The 21,702-nt window shown below is 42.2% G+C and overlaps 1 protein-coding gene across 1 annotated transcript; it reads left to right on the top strand.

Annotated features, from left to right (window-relative positions):
* The first annotated feature begins 2,471 nt into the window (after nucleotides 1-2,471).
* Nucleotides 2,472-20,890, top strand: ZNF615 (zinc finger protein 615). The gene is given in 6 exon segments (XM_045440423.1): nucleotides 2,472-2,500; nucleotides 11,304-11,511; nucleotides 13,439-13,565; nucleotides 14,083-14,175; nucleotides 18,272-19,815; nucleotides 19,817-20,890. Coding segments are annotated over 5 exon segments (2,196 nt in total). The 5' UTR covers nucleotides 2,472-2,500; nucleotides 11,304-11,496; the 3' UTR covers nucleotides 20,234-20,890.
* The last annotated feature ends 812 nt before the right edge of the window (nucleotides 20,891-21,702 follow it).

The following is a 21,702-nucleotide window of genomic DNA, read 5'->3' as shown; positions in this document are numbered from 1 at the left end:
CAAAGTTGGATGCTCAACCAACTGAGCCACCCAGGCACCCCCCAAGTTATTTTTGAAAATGTTTAATTTGAAATCATTTTAACTTAGAAGAAATTGCAAGATAGTCCAGAGACTTCCCTAGTATCTTTTACCTAATGTCTCCCAGTATGTAAACCACATTTTGTTGTTGAATCTAGGAAAATGACATTGGTAGTGTACTGTTAGCTAAACCCTTAACCTTATTTGGATTTCATTAGATTTTCATAGTTTTTGTTTTGTTTTGTTTTTTTAGGTTGTAATTCTAAGCAGCTTTATTACATTATAGTCATGTAAACCACTATTACAACCAGGATGTAAAACTGTAATCAACACAGAGTCTCTCCCTTTTTATGGTCATACCCTTTATCCAGACCTACCTCCTGCAACCACTTACATTTTCCATCAGTATAACCGTGTAATTCTATGAATGCTATAAAAATCATTTTTATAACTGGATTTTATATATTTTGTAGATATATTGTATTTATATAATTTTATAATTTTGATAAAGGTTATTACAATATTATTGACTATGTACAAATTTATAATTTTTTATTAATAGGGAGCATGTAAACTTTTCATGTTTTTGTCATTTGCAAATTGCTCTGAAGACTTACTTGAGTTGCTGGATGGTTTTATTATTGTGAGTAGTACACATACAAATGTGTCATTACTGACACATTTTATTAGTAATACACATGACCAGTTTATCCCTTTATTTGTTTTAATTTTTTAAATTAAAAAAATTTTTTGAGAGAAAGAACGCACGTGAGCAGGGGGCAGAAAGGTAGAGAGATGGAGAGAGAAGCGGGGCTCACCTGCAGCGCAGCACGAGCTCACCCGAAGTGGGTCTCGGGCTCACCGATTATGGGGCTTGAACTCATGAACCGTGAGATCATGACCTGAGCTGAAACCTGAAGCTTAACTGACTAAGCCACCCAGGTGCCCCTTTCCCTTCACTCGAGATTTCCTGGTTTCAACTGTTGTAAAGATGGTATGAAATCTGCATACGGGGCTTTGTGTGAACATAAATTTTGATTCCTCTACAATAAATATTCAAGTGTATGATTGTTGGGATGTATGGTAAGTTGTGTTTAGCCTTTTAAGAAACTAGTCTCTTCCAATGTCCCTGTGCTCTTTTACATTCTCACCAGCAGTGTATGAAATACTGTTCCACATCCTCTCTAGCACTGGGCATTCAGTATACTTGGCCTTGCATAATGCAGGGGTTAGGGGCACTGACCCCCACGCAGTTGAAAATCCACATATAACTTAATTGCTAATAGCCAACTGTTGACCGGGAGCCTTAACCAATAACATAAATAGTTGCTTAACACATATTTTGTATATTATATGTATTATATACTGTATTCTTAAAGTAAGCTATAGAAAAGAATGTTAAAATCAGACTTTTGGGGAAGAAAGAAAAATACCATATGATTTCACTCATACATGGAATTAAAGAAACAAATGAATAAAGCAAAAAAAAAAAAAAAAAAAAAAAGACCAAAAAACCAGACTGTTAAATATAGAGAACAATCTGAGGGTTACTAGGAGGGGAGGTGGGTAGGGGAATGGGTAAAAACATGGGGATTAAGAGTACACTTATCATGGTGAGCACTGAGTAATTTATGGAATTGTTGAATCACTGTATTGTACACCTAAAATTAGTATAACACTGTATGTTAATTATACTGGAATGTTAAAAAATTTACAAAGCCTAAGAAAAACAAAAACGAGAAAGTACATTTACAGTGCTTTACTGTAAAAAAAAAAAAAACAAACCCTGCATATAAGTGAACCCATGCAGTTCAACCCCACGTTGCTCAAGGGTCGGCTGTAGATTTTATTTTAGCCATTCCACCAGCAGCGTAGGAGAGACTCAGTCGCTCTCCATCCTCACCAGCACTTGGTATTGTTATATTTTACATTAACCATTTCATTAGGTATATAGTAGTAACCGATCTGGAGCTTAACTTGGGTCTCCCTAATGGCTAACGATATTCCACACATCATTACTACTATTATTACAGACTTATTTATCTTATAACTGGAAGTTTGTACCTTTTGATCACCTTCACCCATTTCATCCACATCCCACCCCCACCCCTGCCTGTCACAAACAAATTTTTTTCTGTATCTAGGAGTTTGTTTGTGTTTTTTTTTTTTTAGATTCCATATATAAATAAGATCATAACAGTATTTGTCTTTCTCTGATTTATTTCACTCAGCATAATACCCTTAGGATCTATTCATGAGTCGTATATGACAGGATTTTCTTCTTTTCTTTTTTTTTTTTTTTGTTTATTTATTTTGAGAGGGCACAATTGGGGGCAGGTCAGAGAGAGGGAGAAAGAGAGAATCCCAAGCAGGCTCCACACTGTCAGTGCAGAGCTCAACACGGGGCTCAGCCTCACAAACCGTGAGATCGTGACCTGATCTGAAGCCAAGAGCTGGATGCTTAACCAACTGAGCCACCCAGGTGCCCCACGGTTTTCTTTTTTATGGCTGAATATTCAATTGTGTGTGTCTGTACCACATTTTTTAAATCCATTCGTTTGTATAGGACACTTAGGTTTTGATGCATGGCTATTGTAAACAATACTGCAGTGAACATGGGGGTACGGCTGTGTTTCTGAAACAGTGACTTCATTCCATTTGAGTGGATACAGGAGAATTGGTGGATCATATTGTAGTTTTGTTTTTAATTTTTTGAGGAACCTCCGTACTGTTTCATAGTGGCTGCACCAGTTTACAGTATGTCTGTAGGTTGTTCATGAAGGGACATTTCTGGTTTAACAAATCACCCACTGGTGTACATTCATACTGGTATTCGTTTCTTTTGACTGCATTACAAAATTACTTTCCTAAAAGTTAATGTCTAAAGACAAACATTTACCAATTCTGTTGTGTGGGTCTAGGGTTGGATTGTCTAGTGTGGGCTGTCTGGACTGGGGCTGCACAAGCTAGATGGCTTTTTTTTTTTTTTTTTTTTTTTTTTTTACACGTCTAAGTGTCACTGGAATGGATGGGGTCATTCACAATCTCATGCTGCAAGAGTCTAGCCTGGGCTCTAGTATAATGTGTTAGAGGAGCTCCAAGAGAACCATATACCATACCTCACTGAGCAAGTCTGGTTCTGTCCTGTTTGTTACTGTCTTATTGGACACATTAGTCAGAGTCCCTAGGAGGGGATGCTATCCAAAAGTGTGAATATAGAGATGGAAGGATAAATTTATTTTTTTAATTAAAAAATGTTTATTTTTGAGAGAGAGAACAAGCAAGCGAGGGGCAGAGAGAGAGGGAGAAAGAAAATCCCAAGCAAGCTCTGAACTGTCAGTGCAGAGCCGGGTGTAGGACTCGAACTCATGAACTGTGAGATTGTGACCTGAGCCAAAATCAAGAGTTGGACGTTTAACCGACTGAGCCACTCAGGCGCCCTGCAAGAGTGAATTTAAGAATCACAAGAGTGATTTCCTTACACTTGTCAAAATTGATACCATAAATATCCTTGTACATGTTTGTTCTCAAAAAGATTAATTTCTACTGAATCAATTCTTAATATTAATCCCTGGCTCAAGGAGAATGAAAAGCTTAAATTGGATAATTGCAGGGGCGCCTGGGTGGCGCAGTCGGTTAAGCGTCCGACTTCAGCCAGGTCACGATCTCGCGGTCCGAGAGTTCGAGCCCCGCGTCGGGCTCTGGGCTGAAGGCTCAGAGCCTGGAGCCTGTTTCCGATTCTGTGTCTCCCTCTCTCTCTGCCCCTCCCCCGTTCATGCTCTGTCTCTCTCTGTCCCAAAAATGAATAAACGTTGAAAAAAAAAATTAAAAATAAATAAATAAATAAATAAATAAATAAATCGGATAATTGCAGATTGTACTCTAAAAACATTTTACTAATTTACATACTCTGGTCTGAAGCCTGTCGTCCTAAACATACCAAATACCTAAAACTTATTAAATGTGGTGTGCCTCTTTTAAACTTAGAACTGTGATAAGCATGATAATAACCTCAGTTCATTCAAAGCTGTACATGGTGGACAATAGTTACCTACGATGCAGATGAGAAAAAATAAAACTTAGGCTTAGCATAAGAGTGCCTTTATCCACATGGCCTCGCCATTGTGAATGTTGCTCATCATGAATGTTAAGGTTTAAAATGTTTTTGTTTCATGTTTATTTTGCATTTATTTGAATATTAGATGCATTTTAAAACTTGTTATGAGTACTTGCGACTTTTAAAAGTAAATGGCCTGTTTATTATTTAGTTATGTAAAAAATCAGGTTGGCCTTTCTCTTATTCCTTTTGTAATAGGGTGTGGAAGAGTGGATCTCATGTATTGATCATAGGAATGGAAACTGGCACATTGACTCTGGAAAAGTTTGGCGGTTTCTCTTACACACACACACACACACACACACACACACACACACACTCAGGCCTTTCCTGTCCTTTCCCTCCATTCTTCCAATGTATATGACAGGTTCAGTTGGATCTAAATTTAGGATTTATATTGCTATGACTGTTGATGCTTTTCGCAATTGACACATGTAGTATAACATTTTTTTTTTACACAACTTTTATTTATTTATTTTTTTAATTTAATGTTTATTTTGATTTTTGAGACAGAAAGAGACAGAGCATGAGTAGGGGTAGGGCAGAGAGAGAGAGGGAGGCACAGAATCTGAAGCAGGCTCCAGACTCCAAGCTGTCAGCACAGAGCCCGACGTGGGGCTCGAACCCACAGACCGTGAGATCATGACCTGAGCCAAAGCCGGACGCCCAACCGACTGAGCCACCCAGGCGCCCCTACACAACTTTTATTCTTGTGGAAGCTGTCACAGTTGCCTATTCCTGGCCACTGGTCCTCAGAGCCCTGCCTTCCTCTCTGGACCCAGGAAAAGCTCTGTGTGCAGCCTAGGCTCCGCCCTTCCCTGGGCATTGATCTTCTCTCATTTCGCTGGCCTTAGTGGCCTTTCCACCCCATTACTCTTGCCCACGCCTAACTGGCGCGTTCCAGCGGTTTTCTTTCCTAGTCAGCGACCGTCATCCCTGTGCCCTCAGAGCTTCTGCGAACGTTGTTCTCCGTCCAAAAGTCGCTTCAAACCCATTTCTGCTGGAAACTCCCCCGAGGAGGCTTCTGTGAGTTCTGTGCTGTACAAATACCTCCACTTCCTGTTAACAGGATCACGCCAACGAGCCGTGTCCTAATTTTAATTTTCCAGTCCGCTCGCTGAAAGGGATTTTCCCCGCACCGTTTTTTGCCTGGCGTAAGCTCCAGCTTTGCTCCTCCTACCTGTGCGTTTCTGCCCAGACTGACGAGCCCTTTCACTTTCCCAGCCGCCCCTGCCGGCGGGCGCGGAATCGGGCTCTTGGCGCCCCGTAGGGCCGAGATCCAAGATGGCTGCCCCCACGGGGCAAGGCCAGGGTGCGGCCATGTTGCCGCAGCGGCAAAGCCGGGGTCCAGTTGTCTTTTCTCTAGAAATGCTTCAGACCCTTGTTGGCCGCAGCCCCGCGGTGCTGAGAGACGCGGACGAAGTTCAGCGAAGTAAGTTCAGGTGCCGGTCGGTCGCAGTGGTGTGTGGCGAGAATCAGGTGCGTTCGCGGACTGTGGCCGGGGACGGTTCGTCGGCGTCTGCCTGGGGTGATGTGGGTGGAATTCTTGCGGGAGGAGACCGTGGGTGGGTGTTCTTCCGTGTTAGGGTGTGCGCTTGCGGTGCCCGTGGTCTCGGTCAGGAGGTGCTCTCGTAGTTCTTGGGTAAAGATTTTTCGGGAACAGCGACCGGGTGCAGAGGGCACATTTGGGGGCCGTTTACCCGCTGGGGCTCAGAGATTGCGAGCGGGAGTGGTGGCGGTCAGCTGCAAGTGGAGCGGGTTTTGTATGGGGCTCAAAAACGAGCTGTTTCGGGGCTCACGGGTCGGGGTCCGTGGAGCTCACGCGGGGGCCGCCGGGTGTGTCGGGGGTACGGGTGGGAGCGTGGGCTGCGCCTGGAGGCGGGGGGCTTGGCCGCGGCGTGCGGAGCTCGGGCCTGGGCTGCCGCCAGCGACAGCGGGTGTGCGTCCCCGCTTCTGCCCTTTAGCCCCGGGTCCTTTTTTCAGCTCTGGTTTTTTGGCAGCCGGCGCCACTTCGTACCCTCGGACTCTCAGGAATGAAAGTTTTTGCCGAGATGAACGAGCCAGCCTATCTAATAGCAGTTTTATGTTGAAGATGCCGCCTTTTCTCTTTTGTCCTCCGAGATTCCTTGCACATTACTCTTGGATGTTTCTTTTCAGATTCTGACACAAGTAAAATCTCTTACCACACTGTGCGTTCTTATCACACTGTACGTTCCGTTCACAAGGGATAATCCTTGTCAAGATTTTAGTAGATTTCAATTTGAGGCTTTTAGATTATGTGCTTAATATTTATAATTCAGATAAGTTGTGTAAATGGTACTATGATTTTCTCCTTGGCCTTATTTCATATAATAAACACTTACAAATTATTTTTAATGTGTGAACCGGTGATATTGTGAGTGGATTCGTATTAAGCATTTGCTTATGTATAATCTATATAGAGATGAAATGTTTGAGATGTTTAGGTATCATTTGGGGGACAGTTTATGATTATGCATTTATACCCTTGGATTTGTTCCCCAGCCTTTCGTTTCCAATATAAACTGTTTATTTTTATTGCAGTTGTAAGCGTGTTATTACTTTCTGACTCCCTTTTCCTTATCATTTTCTATAATGCAAAAGATCCGTTAACTAAATATTTATTTGCTACTTGGCCACCCTACTAAATTCTTATTACAGTATCTTTCTCTCCACCCAACATTTTAGTGTAGAAAATTTTCACACATACAGACATACTGAAAGAATTTTAAAGTAACCATTCATATACCTACCACCTAGATTTTACCATTGACTTCAGACTAGACTAGCTCTCTACCAGTTAGTTACCTGAGCTTCTATCCATCTTCTTTTCATGAATCAGTCTTCTAGTTGGTTTTGGTGCATTTTATTTATTTATTTATTTTTAATGTTTATCTATTTTTGAGACAGAGACAGAGCACTAGTGGGGGAGGGGCAGAGAGAGAGGGAGACACAGAATCGGAAGCAGGCTCCAGGCTCCGAGCTGTCAGCACAGAGCCCGAGTCGGGGCTCGAACTCACAGACCGTGAGATCATGACCTGAGCCCAAGTCGGACGCTTAGCCGACTGAGCCACCCAGGTGCCCCGGTTTTGGTGCATTTTAAAGACAGTTGCAGATCACTGCCAGTACTCTAAATGCCTCTGCAATTACATGATTAATAGCGTTCCAATAGCTTTTCACTTGTTTCCTTTGTTTACTTAATGAACAGAGATTTTATTTACAAATAGTCTTGGCCTGTTGTGAAGTGGAATGAAAGTGAATTTTGGAACGAAATTAATCTGATTTTTCAATTCCATTGTGTGACGGGTGTGACCTGTGTCTCTTTCCCACTTGGCAAAAAGAGAAGTTAAACTCTCTCCCTCAGGGTTGTTTTGAAGATAAGTATAGTAAAATACCTAAAATTGTGGTCTGTGATGGCAGGAGCCTAGTGTATTTCAGTAAAAAGGCTGATAATTCCCCATATTTATGGTTTTGCGCTGTGTAAAATTTGTATTTGTAACTCATTTTCTCTCTCCCTACCTCCTTCCTTACTTCTCTGTCTCTTTTTTAAAGTAAACTTGTGAACTTACATTAATGATCTAGCAACAGCAATTTAAATGTAGAATGGCAATAATTTTCTGACTTAAAACATAAGTGCTCTTATGAAAAAATATAATGAGGAACTAAAAATGACCTCTCAAATATTACACTGTTGTCAGTATTTCTTTTCAGAAGTTCTTAGAAGTGGATTTTTCGGTTACTGGTGATACTTTTATTGCCTGTTTTAAGTGAATGTTAGGTGTGGTTGGGTGGCCAAGTCGGCTGAGCAGCCGCATCTGACTCTGTGTTAAGCCCGAGTCAGGCTTGTGCTGCGTGTGGAGCCTGCTTAAGATTCTCTCCCTCCCTTTTCCCCTCTTCTCTGCTCAGGCTTTCTCTCTAAGAATGGATGAATGAATGAATGAATGAATGAATGAATGAATGAATAAATAACATTTTAAAATGTTAAATTATTCCCGTGAAATATCCTGCTCTTTAATACTGACCTTGACCTGTGCATGCTTTAAAATGGTCTAGATTGGGGCGCCTGGGTGGCGGAGTCGGTTAAGCGTCCGACGTCAGCCAGGTCACGATCTAGCGGTCCGTGAGTTCGAGCCCCGCATCGGGCTCTGGGCTGATGGCTCAGAGCCTGGAGCCTGTTTCCGATTCTGTGTCTCCCTCTCTCTCTGCCCCTCCCCCGTTCATGCTGTGTCTCTCTCTGTCCCAAAAATAAATAAACGTTGAAAAAAAAAAAATTTAAAATGGTCTAGATTTTTTTTTTTTTTTTTAATATTTAGAGAGAGTGTGAGTGGGGGAACAGGGCCGAGGGGGAAAGAGAGAGAGAGAGAGACATTGAGAGAGAGAATCCTAAGCAGGCTCCATGCTCAGCACAGAGCCTGACACAGGGCGTGATCCTAAGACACTGGGATCATGACGTGGGCTGAAATCAAGAGTCAAGGCGCCCAACTGACTGAGCCACTGAGGACGCCTAGAATTAAAAATAATTTTTTTTTTAAGTTTACTTATTTATTTTGAGAGAGGAGAGCAAGCAAGTGGGGTAGGGGCAGAAAGAGTAGGCAAGAGAATTCCAAGCAGGCTCTGCACTGTCAGCACAGAGCCCTACTCCGGGCTTGAACTCACCAACCTCAAGATCGTGACCTGAGCTGAGATCGAGGGTCAGTCGCTTAACCAACTGAGCCACCTAGGCGCCCCTAGAATTTTTCTGTTTAAATGTTGTAGCCAGCCACCTGACTAAAGATGTACACAGACGTGTTAGGTGAATACTGATGATTTGCCTCTTTCTATATTCAAAAGTCATCTTTGATTATTTTTTCAAAGTTATGTTGTACTGGGTAATGTTTTCAGATGTAAATTCTCAACTCTACCTTTGTAGATAGAGTGTGAAAGCCTGAGAGAATGGTCAGCAAGTGGATCTGACTGTATTCCCATAAAACTATTTACAAAAACAGGTGGTCTAGGCCCTGTGTTACTGAGCCTTGATTTAGATGATGATGTGGCTTTTGTGTTCTCATTTGGAGTTGGGCAAGTAGAGCCCATGAACTGAATCTGGGCCAGTGCCTGTTTTTGTTAATAAAGTCTTATGGGAGGGGCGCCTGGGTGGCCCAGTCGGTTAAGCGTCTGACTTCAGCCAGGTCACGATCTCGCGGTCCGTGAGTTCTAGCCCCGCGTCGGGCTCTGGGCTGAAGGCTCAGAGCCTGGAGCCTGTTTCCGATTCTGTGTCTCCCTCTCTCTCTGCCCCTCCCCTGTTCATGCTCTGTCTCTCTCTGTCCCAAAAATAAATAAACGTTGGAAAAAAAAAAAATTTTAAATAAAGTCTTATGGGAACTCAGCCACACCTATTTTTTTTTTTTATATGACTGCTTTTGAGCTATAGTAGTATAGTTGAGTAGTTGCTACAGAAGCCATGTGCATTATATTTTTAATCTTTTAACATGTAGTTATGTATGTTTAAAAATATATATATTAGTTTTATTCACACTAGAGATTGCAAAATAACATACAGTTTGTATTTGTCGAAGTATTATGGTAATTAGTACTTTTATATTCTTCTCTGTCTATACAGAGATTTTAGAACAGTTTTTCATTCACCACTTCTATGTTATATGCTGCCATGGAATACTTTATTTTTTACTTTATTTTATTTTATTATTAATATTTTTTAATGTTTATTTTTGAAAGAGAGAGAGAGAGAGATACAGAGTGTGAACGGGGGAGGGGCATACAGAGAGAGGGAGACACAGAATCCTAAGCACTCCAGGCTCTGAGCTGTCAGCACAGAACCCGACGTGGGGCCCGAACCCATGAAACTCGAGATCATGACCTTAGCCAAAGTCTGACACTTAACTGACTGAGCCACCCAGGTGCCCCTGTCATGGAATATCTTAACTCTTCATGTTTTTAAAACCTTCTGAGAGATGATCATTATTATGTTTCCAGTTGGTACTGATTTAGACTTCAACTCTTATTTACCAGTTTTATTTCTCTTGACTCCTTGCTCCTCTGCTTACATTGGAAGATCCTTTCCTTTTGCTTGAAGAACCTTCTTATTTGCTGTAACACAGGTCTTCTGATGAAGAATACTGTGTGCTTTTGCCTGAAAATTCAGTTCTGTTTCTAAAGAATGTTTTTGCCAACTATCCTATACAGGTTTATACTTCTAATACTCTACAGAGTATGAAGAACTGGATGGCAATGAGAAATTATGAAGACAATGTGTTATTTGCTTATTAGCATGATGTTCTCAAAATCAAAGTGTATGTCCCCTAGGATGTAAAAAGACTTTTGCAGAGGTAGGGCATGCATGATTTAAGAGAAAAATGTGTATCTCTTACTGTCTGTGTGTCCTCTTTCCTAAAAATGATGTGCCTGAGGAGGCCCCTGCCACTTGGCCCAGAGCACTTAATAAAAAGACCGATTTTTTTTTTTTAATTTTTAAATTTTAGTTAACACACTGTGCAATATTGGTTTCAAGGAGTAGAATTCAGTGATTCATCACTTGCATACCACAGCCAGTAGGGGGCGCCTGTGTGGCTCAGTTGGTTAAACATACAACACCCAGTGCTCATCCCAAGTGCCCTCCTTAGCACCCAGCACCCATCTAGCCCATCCCCCACCCACCTCCCTCCATCACTCCTCAGTTTCTTCTCTATCATGAAGAGTTTCTTTGTTATGCCCAGAATTCGTGATCCCCAAAGACCACCAGGGAGCCAAGTCCGATGCAAAAGCAAAGAGCCTTTATTCGAGCTAGCTCGAGCTCAATCCCCTACCTGCACCGACACAGCGGTGAGATACCGGGGAGAGAGAGTTTCAAAAGCGCAAAGGTTTTATTGGGGTCTAGGGGCAGTTGGTGAGGTAATGGCTGTGGCCTCAGCCGATTGGCTGGGGAAGGGTTGTGGCCTTGGCCGATTGGCTAGGGAAGGGTCGGAGTCCTGTTACTCAAGGGGAAGAGGCGTGGTCGGCCAGCGTAGGTCCGCCCCTTCATCTTGTGGTTTTTTTCCCCTCTCTTTTCAAAAAGACAGATCTTTGGGGGCCTTGGTTTAAGGTGAATGCATAGCGACAGTGACAATATTTGGGCCTAAAGAGATTGTGCCGCTCAGAGTAATTTGCTTTTCAGCCTGTAGGTGCTGGCTCCCCAGGGACAAGAGGAATCCAGGGAAAAAGGAGAAGATTCCAACACTTAGGCATCAGCATCTCTGGGGAAACCTTTGACTGGAGACTGAGATTTTTGAACAGAAATTTAGAGCTGATCCAGAAGAGCTAAAGACAGAACATCCCTGTTAGCACCCATTTCCCAAAATCAGAAGAAGATGATCCAGGCCCAGGTGACTTTTGGTTTCTTTTATTCTTTCCTCCCCCTCCCCCAGTGGATTTGTAGAGGCCTGTAGGAAAAAAAAAAAAAAAATCAGTGCAATTAAACAAAAATAGTTTGAATTGAGAATAGCAGGATCTGGAGAAATCTGCGCCAAGTAGGATCAGGAACATATTTTTCGTAGGATTCATACTTTGTGGCTCTTGTTGGAATATATGTGATTGTGCAAGACGCTGTAGGTCACGATACCTGTCAATGTTGCACATATCTCTGACAGCCATCATAAGAGAATCTTGGTAAGTTACATGGTAGGCATTAGTTACTGTGATCTGTTTCTACTGCCAACACTTCTGATACCAAACATGTGAATTTTTTCATACCAACGACCAGGTCCTCAACTCTCTAGACACCACTGTGTACAATTTGATTCAATCTTGACACTAACTACCTGGAGTTACTACCGTACTCCACAAGTTTATAGGGCTCAGTCCCACAAGACTGACCTCATTACAGATGCCAAGCATTAGGTGCCCAGGGTACCCATACTTCTGACTTGGCTACAAATGGGCAGTTCCCACAATCCCTTCCTTGGGTTCGAGAATTCACTCCAGTGGCTCACGTAACTCAGGAAAACACTTTACTTCACATTTACCAGTTTACTATAAAGGCTACAAGATGGGAACAACCAAATGGAAGAGAAGCATAGGGCAAGGTATGGGAGAAGGGGCGAGGACCTTCCATGCCATCTCCCAGCAAGCCACCCTCCCAGCACCTTGATGGGTTAACCAACATGGAAGCACCCCAGCCCTGTAGTTTAGTGTTTTTTATGGAAGTTTCATTATGTAGAGGCGTTTGATGAAATCACTGGCCATTTAGTGATTATCTCAATCTCCAGTTCCTCTCCCCTCCCTACCCTGGGGTAGGGCTGACACTTCCAGCCCTCTAATCAATAGCTTGGTTCTCATAACAACCAGCCCCATCCTTAGGGTATCTAGGGGCCCACCAGAGTTACCTCGTTAATATAAATTCGGGTATGGTTGAAAGGGGCTTGTTACAAATAACACAAGGTGCCCCTCCCACCGCAAGCCCTTCTAAAGGCTTTAGGAGCTTTGTGCCAGGAACTGGAGATGAATACCAAATATATACCTCTGATTATGTCACAGTATCACAGCCATCGACTGTGAGGAGAAAACAGACTAGTTCCTTGAGGGAACGTTAATGGTTCATGACACGTAGGTTTGAAGTTCACATAGGTCTTTGATCGTTCCTCATAGATCTGTTGTGATGAGTAAAGGCCTTAAGTGCCCTTACTTCTCATAAATGTAAAAACGTGGTTCCTGCAGCTGTTTCTTCATTGTTTCTATTGTAGAGTTAATTCTGCCTAATGATATGCACACATACATATATGTATTTGGCTATGTACATCTATGTGTCTATATTTGTAGTTTTTTTTATAAATTTGCTTGATCATTAATCTCTTCGCTTTATACATGTATTATACGGTTCCTTTATTTTCTTTAGTATATTAACCACTGAAATTAGTGTGGGTTTTCTGGTGATTCTAGCATATCTGCAGTCTTCATCACTGATTTTGGTATTGGTTCACATGCTCGTGGTGAACTTAGAAATCTGTGTTATTCATCTAGGTACTTCCATATTGGCAAATAGATGCTCAAATTTATGCAGATGTTCTTACACCAGCAAGAGGATTTAATGGTACATATTACAGAAACTTTCTCTGATTTTCAACTTTGTTTGATGAAGAGAAGACTGCACAGTGACATAATATTTTACAAGATTTCTTATTCTATCACCATGTATTAAAGAACAAAAACCACCAATTTCCTTTATGGTGAAATGAACAGAATAGTTTCCCTTATCCATTTTTTACATATCACTGAAAGAATATCATTTTATTAAATGTAACTGTGTTATAACAGGAATCCCTGACATTTGAGGATGTGGCCGTGGGCTTCTCCCGGGAGGAGTGGCGGCTCCTGGTCCCCGCCCAGAAGGACCTGTACCGGGACGTGATGCTGGAGAACTTCAGGAACTTGGTGTCCGTGGGTGAGGACGACTCCTCTGTGTCTCTCACAGGGTGCTCTGCCAGTGGTTTTTTTCTTTCTCAGCTACTTAACTCTTTAGTACTCTGGCACGATAGATTCTCGCATCCTTTTCTTCTCTCAGACAAGAGGATATAATGTCCCCTCTCTTGAGAGAAAAGCCTTGATGTTTACAGATGTGAAACATTGTTTATTCCCTCAAATGTAACATTATGCCCTCCTGATATACCCCAGGTCACGGAGTCGTCTTCTTCTTCTTCTTTTTTTTTTTTTTTTAAGGTTATTTATTTATTTTGAGAGAGAGAGAAAGTGTGAGTCAGGGAGGAGCAGAGAGAAGGGAGAGAGAGAGAGAGAGAGAGAGAGAGAGTCCCAAGCAGGCTCCGCACTGCCGGCGCAGAGCCCAACATGGAGCTTGACCCCGCGAACCACGAGATCGTGACCTGAGCCACAGTCGGACGCTGAACCAACTGAGCCACCCCGGTGCCCCAACCACTGAGTCCTCTATCATTTCTCACGAACAGGGTATCTCGCCAGCAAACCAGATGCACTCTCCAAGTTGGAAGGAGGAGAACTTTGGACAACAGAAGATGAGATCGACAGTCGAATCTGCCCAGGTGAGTGAGAAGTTGGCAGGGTGGGGGGTGGCTGCAGAAGCAGTACCCTGGTCAGGCAGAGAAGGCGTCACAGCTGTGACAGCCCCTCCCCACATCTGTTTTCCAGCTATGGGAACTCTTCTTCTTTGTTGAAATTTCGAGGAAAATATATCCCTTTTTTTCTTTTGAGCTCTGATCCCTGTTCCCTGTTTGCTTTATATACTTCTTGTTTTTGTTTGTTTTGCATAGTCATCTTCTTCCTCGGACTTTCTAATCTTCATCCACTGTGACAGTGTCTCTCCTGCTGTGAAATTCCACTTTCCAGGCCTTTCTGGAAAAAAACAACTTTGACTTCCCCACTTTTTTCTCACTACTATGCCTGCTTACCAGGAAATAATGATTTCCTTCCATAACTTCTGACTATACCTTTGATACTTGGTCTCCATGGTAACCTGACTTCTGCGGTGCACTTATGTCGTTCTTTGCCCCCACCCCCACCCCGGGAACCCCTGAAGTTCTCCATACTTTTGTTCTCGTTTTCTTCTCAGTTCTCCTCACTCTTAAGTTTCCTCCGTTCCCGGGAGTCCACCTCTTTCTCTTTTCTTAAGATGTCCAATTGACTTCTCTCTCAATATTGTCGTATGCATGCTTTCATCCTATATATTTTACCCTTCTTCATGGCAGCCAGCCGTAACTTCCCATTCTGTGTGTGAGCACAGGAATCATCTTCTCTTCATCCTTTTTTTAAAATGCAGGTTCTTGAGGTGCCTGGGTGGCTCAGTCGGTTGAGCATCCAACTCTTGGTTTCGGCTCAGGTCATGATCTCACGGCTTCGTGGGCTCAAACCCACAGAGCATCGGGTTCTGTGCTAGAAGCACGGAGCCTGCTTGGGATTCTCTGTCTCCCTCTGTCTCTGCCTCTCCCTTGCTTGTGCTGTCTCTGTCTTTCTCAAAAAATAAATAAATAGGGGCGCCTGGGTGGCGCAGTCGGTTAAGCGTCCGACTTCAGCCAGGTCACGATCTCGCGGTCCGTGAGTTCGAGCCCCGCGTCGGGCTCTGGGCTGATGGCTCGGAGCCTGGAGCCTGTTTCCGATTCTGTGTCTCCCTCTCTCTCTGCCCCTCCCCCGTTCATGCTCTGTCTCTCTCTGTCCCAAAAATAAAAATAAAAACGTTGAAAAATAAATAAATAAATAAAATAAAATAAAATAAATAAATAAACTTTAAAAAAAATAAAATTTAGGTTCTCTTTGAGTTCAACACAACTACACATTTTAAATTGTCCCCATCCTGGCATTACCTTGAATGTTCTCTGCTTGCTGAGCTCTCAAAGATTATTTAATAACAAGAAAATATCTTTTTTAACATGCCACATGATTGCCAGCCCAAACTGGGTCATAAGTTATGTCTGCTTCAAATGATTTCCTTCATGGTTTTGTTAATTCAGATTTTCCTTTAATTATTAGATGTTATCACTGCATTTATTTTCCTAAAGCTTTTGTTTTCACATGATTTTTTTTTTATTTTTATTATTTATTTTTGAGAGAGAGAGAAACAGAGCACGAGCAGGGGAGGGTTAGAGAGAAAGATGCAGAGTCCGAAGCAGGCTCCAGGCTCTGAAGCACTCCCTGACATTGTTGTTGTTGTTGTTGTTGTTGTTACTGTAATTCAGTCACACCCTGATACTGGATGTACCCATGTATTATTACTTTTCAATTTGTAAAGTGATAGCAAAATGGGGCACCTGGGTGGTTCTGTAGATTGAGCGTCCAACTTCGGCTCAGGTCATGATCTCACAGTTTGTGAATTGGAGCCCCGCGTCGGGCTCTGTGCTGACAGTTTGGAGCCTGGAGCCTGCTTTGGATTCTGTGCCTCCCTCTCTCTCTGCCCCTCCGCCACTCACTGTCTCTGTCTCTCTGTCTCTCTCTCAAAAATGAATAAATGTTAAAATAAATAAATAAATATAAAAAATAAATTTAAAGTGATAGCAAATGGAATTTCTACTAATTTTTCAAGAACTTGAGTCTGATTTTTTTTTTAATTCAAGTATAATTAACATACAGTGTTATATTAGTTTCAGGTGTACAATTCAACAATCTAGGGGTGCCTGTGTGGCTCACTCGGTTAAGCATCCAGCTCTTGATCTTGGCTCAGGTCATGATCTCACGGTTCATGAGTTTGAGCCCTCAAGTAACACGAAGCCTGCTTGGGATTCTGTCTCTCCCTCTCTCTATCCCTTCCCTGCTCTCATGTGCTCATCTCTCTCTCAAATCAACTTTTTTTTTTTTTTTTTCCAACGTTTATTTATTTTTGGGACAGAGAGAGAGCATGAACGGGGGAGGGGCAGAGAGAGAGGGAGACACAGAATCGGAAACAGGCTCCAGGCTCTGAGCCATCAGCCCAGAGCCCGACGCGGGGCTGGAACTCACGGACCGCGAGATCGTGACCTGGCTGAAGTCGGACGCTTAACCGACTGCGCCACCCAGGCGCCCCTTAATTTTTTTTTTTTTTTTCAACGTTTATTTTTTATTTTTGGGACAGAGAGAGACAGAGCATGAACGGGGGAGGGGCAGAGAGAGAGGGAGACACAGAATCGGAAACAGGCTCCAGGCTCTGAGCCATCAGCCCAGAGCCTGACGCGGGGCTCGAACTCACGGACCGCGAGATCGGGACCTGGCTGAAGTCGGACGCTTAACCGACTGAAAATAAATCAACTTTTAAAAAAATCTCACATTTTAAGATGTGATTTCACATTTTAAGATAACATCTTCACATTTAGCATGCATGTTTCACAATGCATGCTAGATTTTCCCCTCATTCTGGACTTCAGTAATATTCCTTATTTTAGTGAGAGACATTTTGTCCAGCAGCCCAAGCCACACAATTCCTGAAGTGATCCTTGAGTCCTCGCTTTCATTAACCTCTTCCCACTTCTCCCGTTGAGCCCATCAGTGAACCTTATCTTTTCTTTAAATACATCTTGATTTCCTCTACCTCTTACTTCTCCACTGCTTCTTTAACTGTGTTTCACAAACTGCAATTGCCTTCTTTAATCCTTTGCTTCAGTTGTCTATACCTAGAATAAAATCAGGATGTTTTACAGATTTAACTCAATTCTGATACTATCTACCTGGAAAGAATGTCAGATCCTATAAGCTGAAGGTTCAGTCCCGCAAGCCTGTCCCTACTTCAGATGTCAGTTGCAAGTCCAGATTGTTACCTGTGCTTCTGTCCATCTGGCTATAAATTGTAGATTCCCATGTCCCCCTCTTTGGGTTCAATTAATTTGCTAGAGTAGCTCACAGAACTCAGAGAAACACTTGTGTTTGCCAGCTTAATAAAGGATTTGTAAAGGATACAGATGAACAGCCAGATGAAGAGGTACATAGGGCAAAGTATGAAGGATTTCTGAATGCAGGAGCTTCTGTCTCCATGGAACTGGGCTGCACCACCCTCCTGGCACACGGATGTGTTTACCAACCCAGAAGCTGATCAGATCTTATTTAAGAGTTTCTATAGAGCTTTTTAAAAAAAAAAAAAAATGTTTATTTATTTTGAAAGAAAAAGAACGAGCAGGGGAGGGGGAGAGAGAAAGAGAGAATCCCAAGCAGGCTCCGTGCTGTCAGCACAGAGCCTGACATGGGGCTCAATATCACAAACCATGAGATCATGATTTGAGCCAAAGTCGAGTCAAGAGCTTAACTGACCGAGCCACCCAGGTGCCCCGAGAGTTTCTGTACAGCTGCAATCTCTAGTTCCTCCTGCCTTTCCCTTTCTTGGTGGGTGGGGCTGAAAGTTCCAACCTTATAATCGCTTGGTCTTTCTGGGTACCAGCCCCATTTCGTGGTTGTGTAGGAACCCTATGCTAAATCGCCTCATTAGCATAAACTCAGTTGTGATTGAAAGGGCTTGTTATGAATAACAAAAGAAACTCCCATTAGGACATTTAGAAGCTCCGTACCAAGAACTGTGGATAGAGACCAAATGTATTTCTTATTATACCACCTGTAGGATTGTCACTTAAAATAACTACTTCACATGAAGGCCTTTTTAAAACAGTTTTATTCCAAACTAAGATTATGAGAGATGACAGAGTGATTCATTGTTCTCTTCTCTCCTAGAAATCAGGAAAGTTGATGATCCCCTGCAGTGTCAGTTACAAAATCAAAGCATTCAGAAGAGTGTGGAACAATGCTGTGAACATAATACATTTGCAAGCATTTTTAACCAGAGTGAAAGTGATTTTCTGTTGAAACAAAATTATGATATGTTTGATTTACATGAAAAACCTTTAAAATCAAATTCAAGTTTGGAAAGCCAGAGTATAAGCTGCAATTTGGAGAACTCTGCTGAGTTTCACGAAGATGGGAAATCCCTTCTTTATGGTAACCACGAACAATTTTACAGTGTAAATAAATTTCCTGTAGGTGTAAAACCCATGGATAATAATTCCCAGGTCATGAAACAACGGAGAACTCAAAATACGCAGAAAGCCCATGTATGCAGTGAATGTGGGAAAGCCTTTGTCAAGGTGTCTCAGCTCACTGATCATCGGAGAGTTCATACTAGAGAGAAACCTCATGGGTGCGGTACGTGTAGGAAAGCATTCTCCAGAAAATCCAGGCTAATTGAACATCAGAGAATTCATACAGGACTGAAACATTATGAATGCACTGAATGTGACAAAACATTTCCTAAGAAATCACAATTCAACATACACCAGAAAACTCATATGGGACAGAAGCCTTATACATGTAATGAATGCGGGAAGGCATTCATCAAGAAATGTCGGCTCGTTTATCATCAGCGAACTCATACAGGAGAGAAGCCCCATGAGTGCAGTCTATGTGAGAAAGCCTTCTCTACAAAGTTTAGTCTCACTACGCATCAGAAAACTCATACAGGAGAGAAACCATATATATGCAATGAATGTGGAAAAGGCTTCATTGAGAAGAGGCGTCTTGTGGCACATCATCGAACTCATACTGGCGAGAAACCTTTTATGTGCGATGCATGTGGGAAAGGTTTCACCCTGAAGAACAGTCTTCTCACACATCAGCAAACTCATACAGAAGAGAAATTGTATACATGCAGTGAATGCGGAAAAGGCTTTTCAATGAAGCACTGTCTCATCGTACATCAGCGAACTCATACAGGAGAGAAACCCTACACATGCAGTGAGTGTGGAAAAGGCTTCACCTTGAAGAGTCCGCTCATCAGACATCAGCGAACACATACGGGAGAGAAACCCTATGTGTGTAGTGTATGTGGAAAAGGCTTCACCATGAAGAGTGATCTCATTGTACATCAGCGAACTCATACTGCAGAGAAACCATATATATGCAGTGATTGCGGGAAAGGCTTCACCGTGAAGAGCCGCCTGATTGTACACCAGCGAACTCATACGGGAGAGAAACCCTACATATGCAGTGAATGCGGGAAAGGCTTTCCAGCAAAGATACGGCTGGTCGGACATCAACGAACTCACACGGGAGAGAAGCCCTATATATGCAGTGAATGTGGAAAAGGCTTCACAGAGAAGAGTCATCTCAATGTGCACAGGCGCACTCATACAGGAGAGAAACCCTATATATGCAATGAGTGTGGCAAAGGCTTAACTGGGAAAAGCATGCTCGTTGCACATTTGCGAACTCATACCGGGGAAAAAACCGTATATATGCAGTGAGTGTGGAAAGGGCTTCACCATGAAGAGTACTCTAGGTATACATCAGCAGACTCATACCGGAGAGAAGCCATACAAATGCAACGAATGTGATAAAGCCTTCCGGAAGAAGACCTGCCTCGTACAACATCAGAGATTTCACACGGGAAAAACCTCCTTTGCATGTACCGAATGTGGAAAATTTTCTTTGCGCAAAAATGATCTCATTACCCATCAGAGAATTCACACAGGAGAGAAACCATATGAATGCAGGGAATGTGGGAAAGCCTTCACGACCAAGTCAGGGCTCAATGTTCATCAAAGAAAACATACCGGAGAGAGGCCCTATGGATGCAGTGATTGTGGGAAAACTTTTGCCCACTTGTCAATCCTTGTTAAACACAAGAGAATTCACAGATAGTCACTTTGGGAAAACCTGTTGCCAGTTGTAGGCCCTCAAGATAATATTTTGCAATGAAGAATGAATGCAAAGAATGGTATTATCTTTAGTGATCAGTTGTGTCACATTTTACGTTGACAAAAAATTTACAAAACTGCTCGCGCAGTCAGCCTTGATGAAAATATCTTAGGACATTATACATCTAAAAAGTGTTGACTAAGATAGATTCTATGAATGTGACAGACTAGGAAAGCCTTCGGTGGGAAGAAGACCTATCACGTGATCATCACAGATCATGAACGACTAGGAAAGCCTTTGCCCAGAAGTTAAGATCTCAATAGATGTTAATTCACACTAGAGAAGTACTTTCCTATGGTAATCAATATAGTCCGGTCTTGAAGTAACGTATTTGCCAGGAAATCCACACAGAAATAACTTAGGAACACGTTCAATGTGGTGGACTTTAGCAAAATACCGGACAACTTAAGGAAAGAGGCCTTGGGGAAATGATGAAGGAGAGCGTTCTGTCCTATGTCTAAACATAACAGATAATACACCTCTCAGACATTGAGAACAGGATACCTTCGGCCATATGTCTGACTGCCTTGTCATTGATGTTACCAATTTTAAATCATGGCAGTTACTCTAATCATGTATTAAATTTTAATATGTACAATGCAGGAGTGTTCTATGAGTGTTCTCTGCCTGTTTCATTATATAATTAACCCTTGAATTTCTTTGTTCCAAGTTTAATTGTTATTACCAAATACTTGAAGTACTTCAGAATGAAATGATATATTCATATGTGTAACTCAATATATTTGGATGTGTTTAACCAAGTTTATAAGCAGCATCAAGTGGTTTATAAAATTAATGTAAATGCAACGTTTATATAACTTCTAATTTTTTTTAAGTTTATTTATTTTGAAATAGAGACCGAGATGGGAGAGGGCAGAGAGAGAGGGAGAGAGAGAGAGAGAGAGAGAGAGAGAGAATCCCAAGTAGGCTCTGTACCATCAGTGCAGAGCCCAGTGCGGGGTTTGAGCTCACGAACCGTGAGGTCATGACCGTCAGATGCTTAACCGACTGAGCTACCTCGGCGTCGTATGTGACTTTTAATTTTGAAGTAAGTTTAGAATCACAAAAACGAGTATTTCTGAGATTTCCTAAATGCCCTTCAGCCAGCTGTTTCCAAAGGTAAAACCTTACATAACCGTAGTCCAATATCAAATAGAGGAAAGTGAAATTATTATACTACTTTCAACCACAGGATTTACTTGGATCTCACCAGTTTTCACATGCACTCATTTTTGTTTTTTATATGTAGTTTTAAGAAACTTTATCACATATGTAGGTTTCTGTAACCAACACCACAGTAAAAATTCAGAATGTGTTGTCGACACAAACTCCCCATGCCACCCCTTCATAGTGACACTTTGCCCTGACCCTAAACCCTGGCATCAGAGATTCTATAAATTTGTCATTCATAG

Source organism: Leopardus geoffroyi, chromosome E2, assembly GCF_018350155.1.
Source record: "Leopardus geoffroyi isolate Oge1 chromosome E2, O.geoffroyi_Oge1_pat1.0, whole genome shotgun sequence".
NCBI lineage: Eukaryota > Metazoa > Chordata > Mammalia > Carnivora > Felidae > Leopardus > Leopardus geoffroyi.
This window is presented reverse-complemented; position numbering and strand designations above follow the sequence as displayed.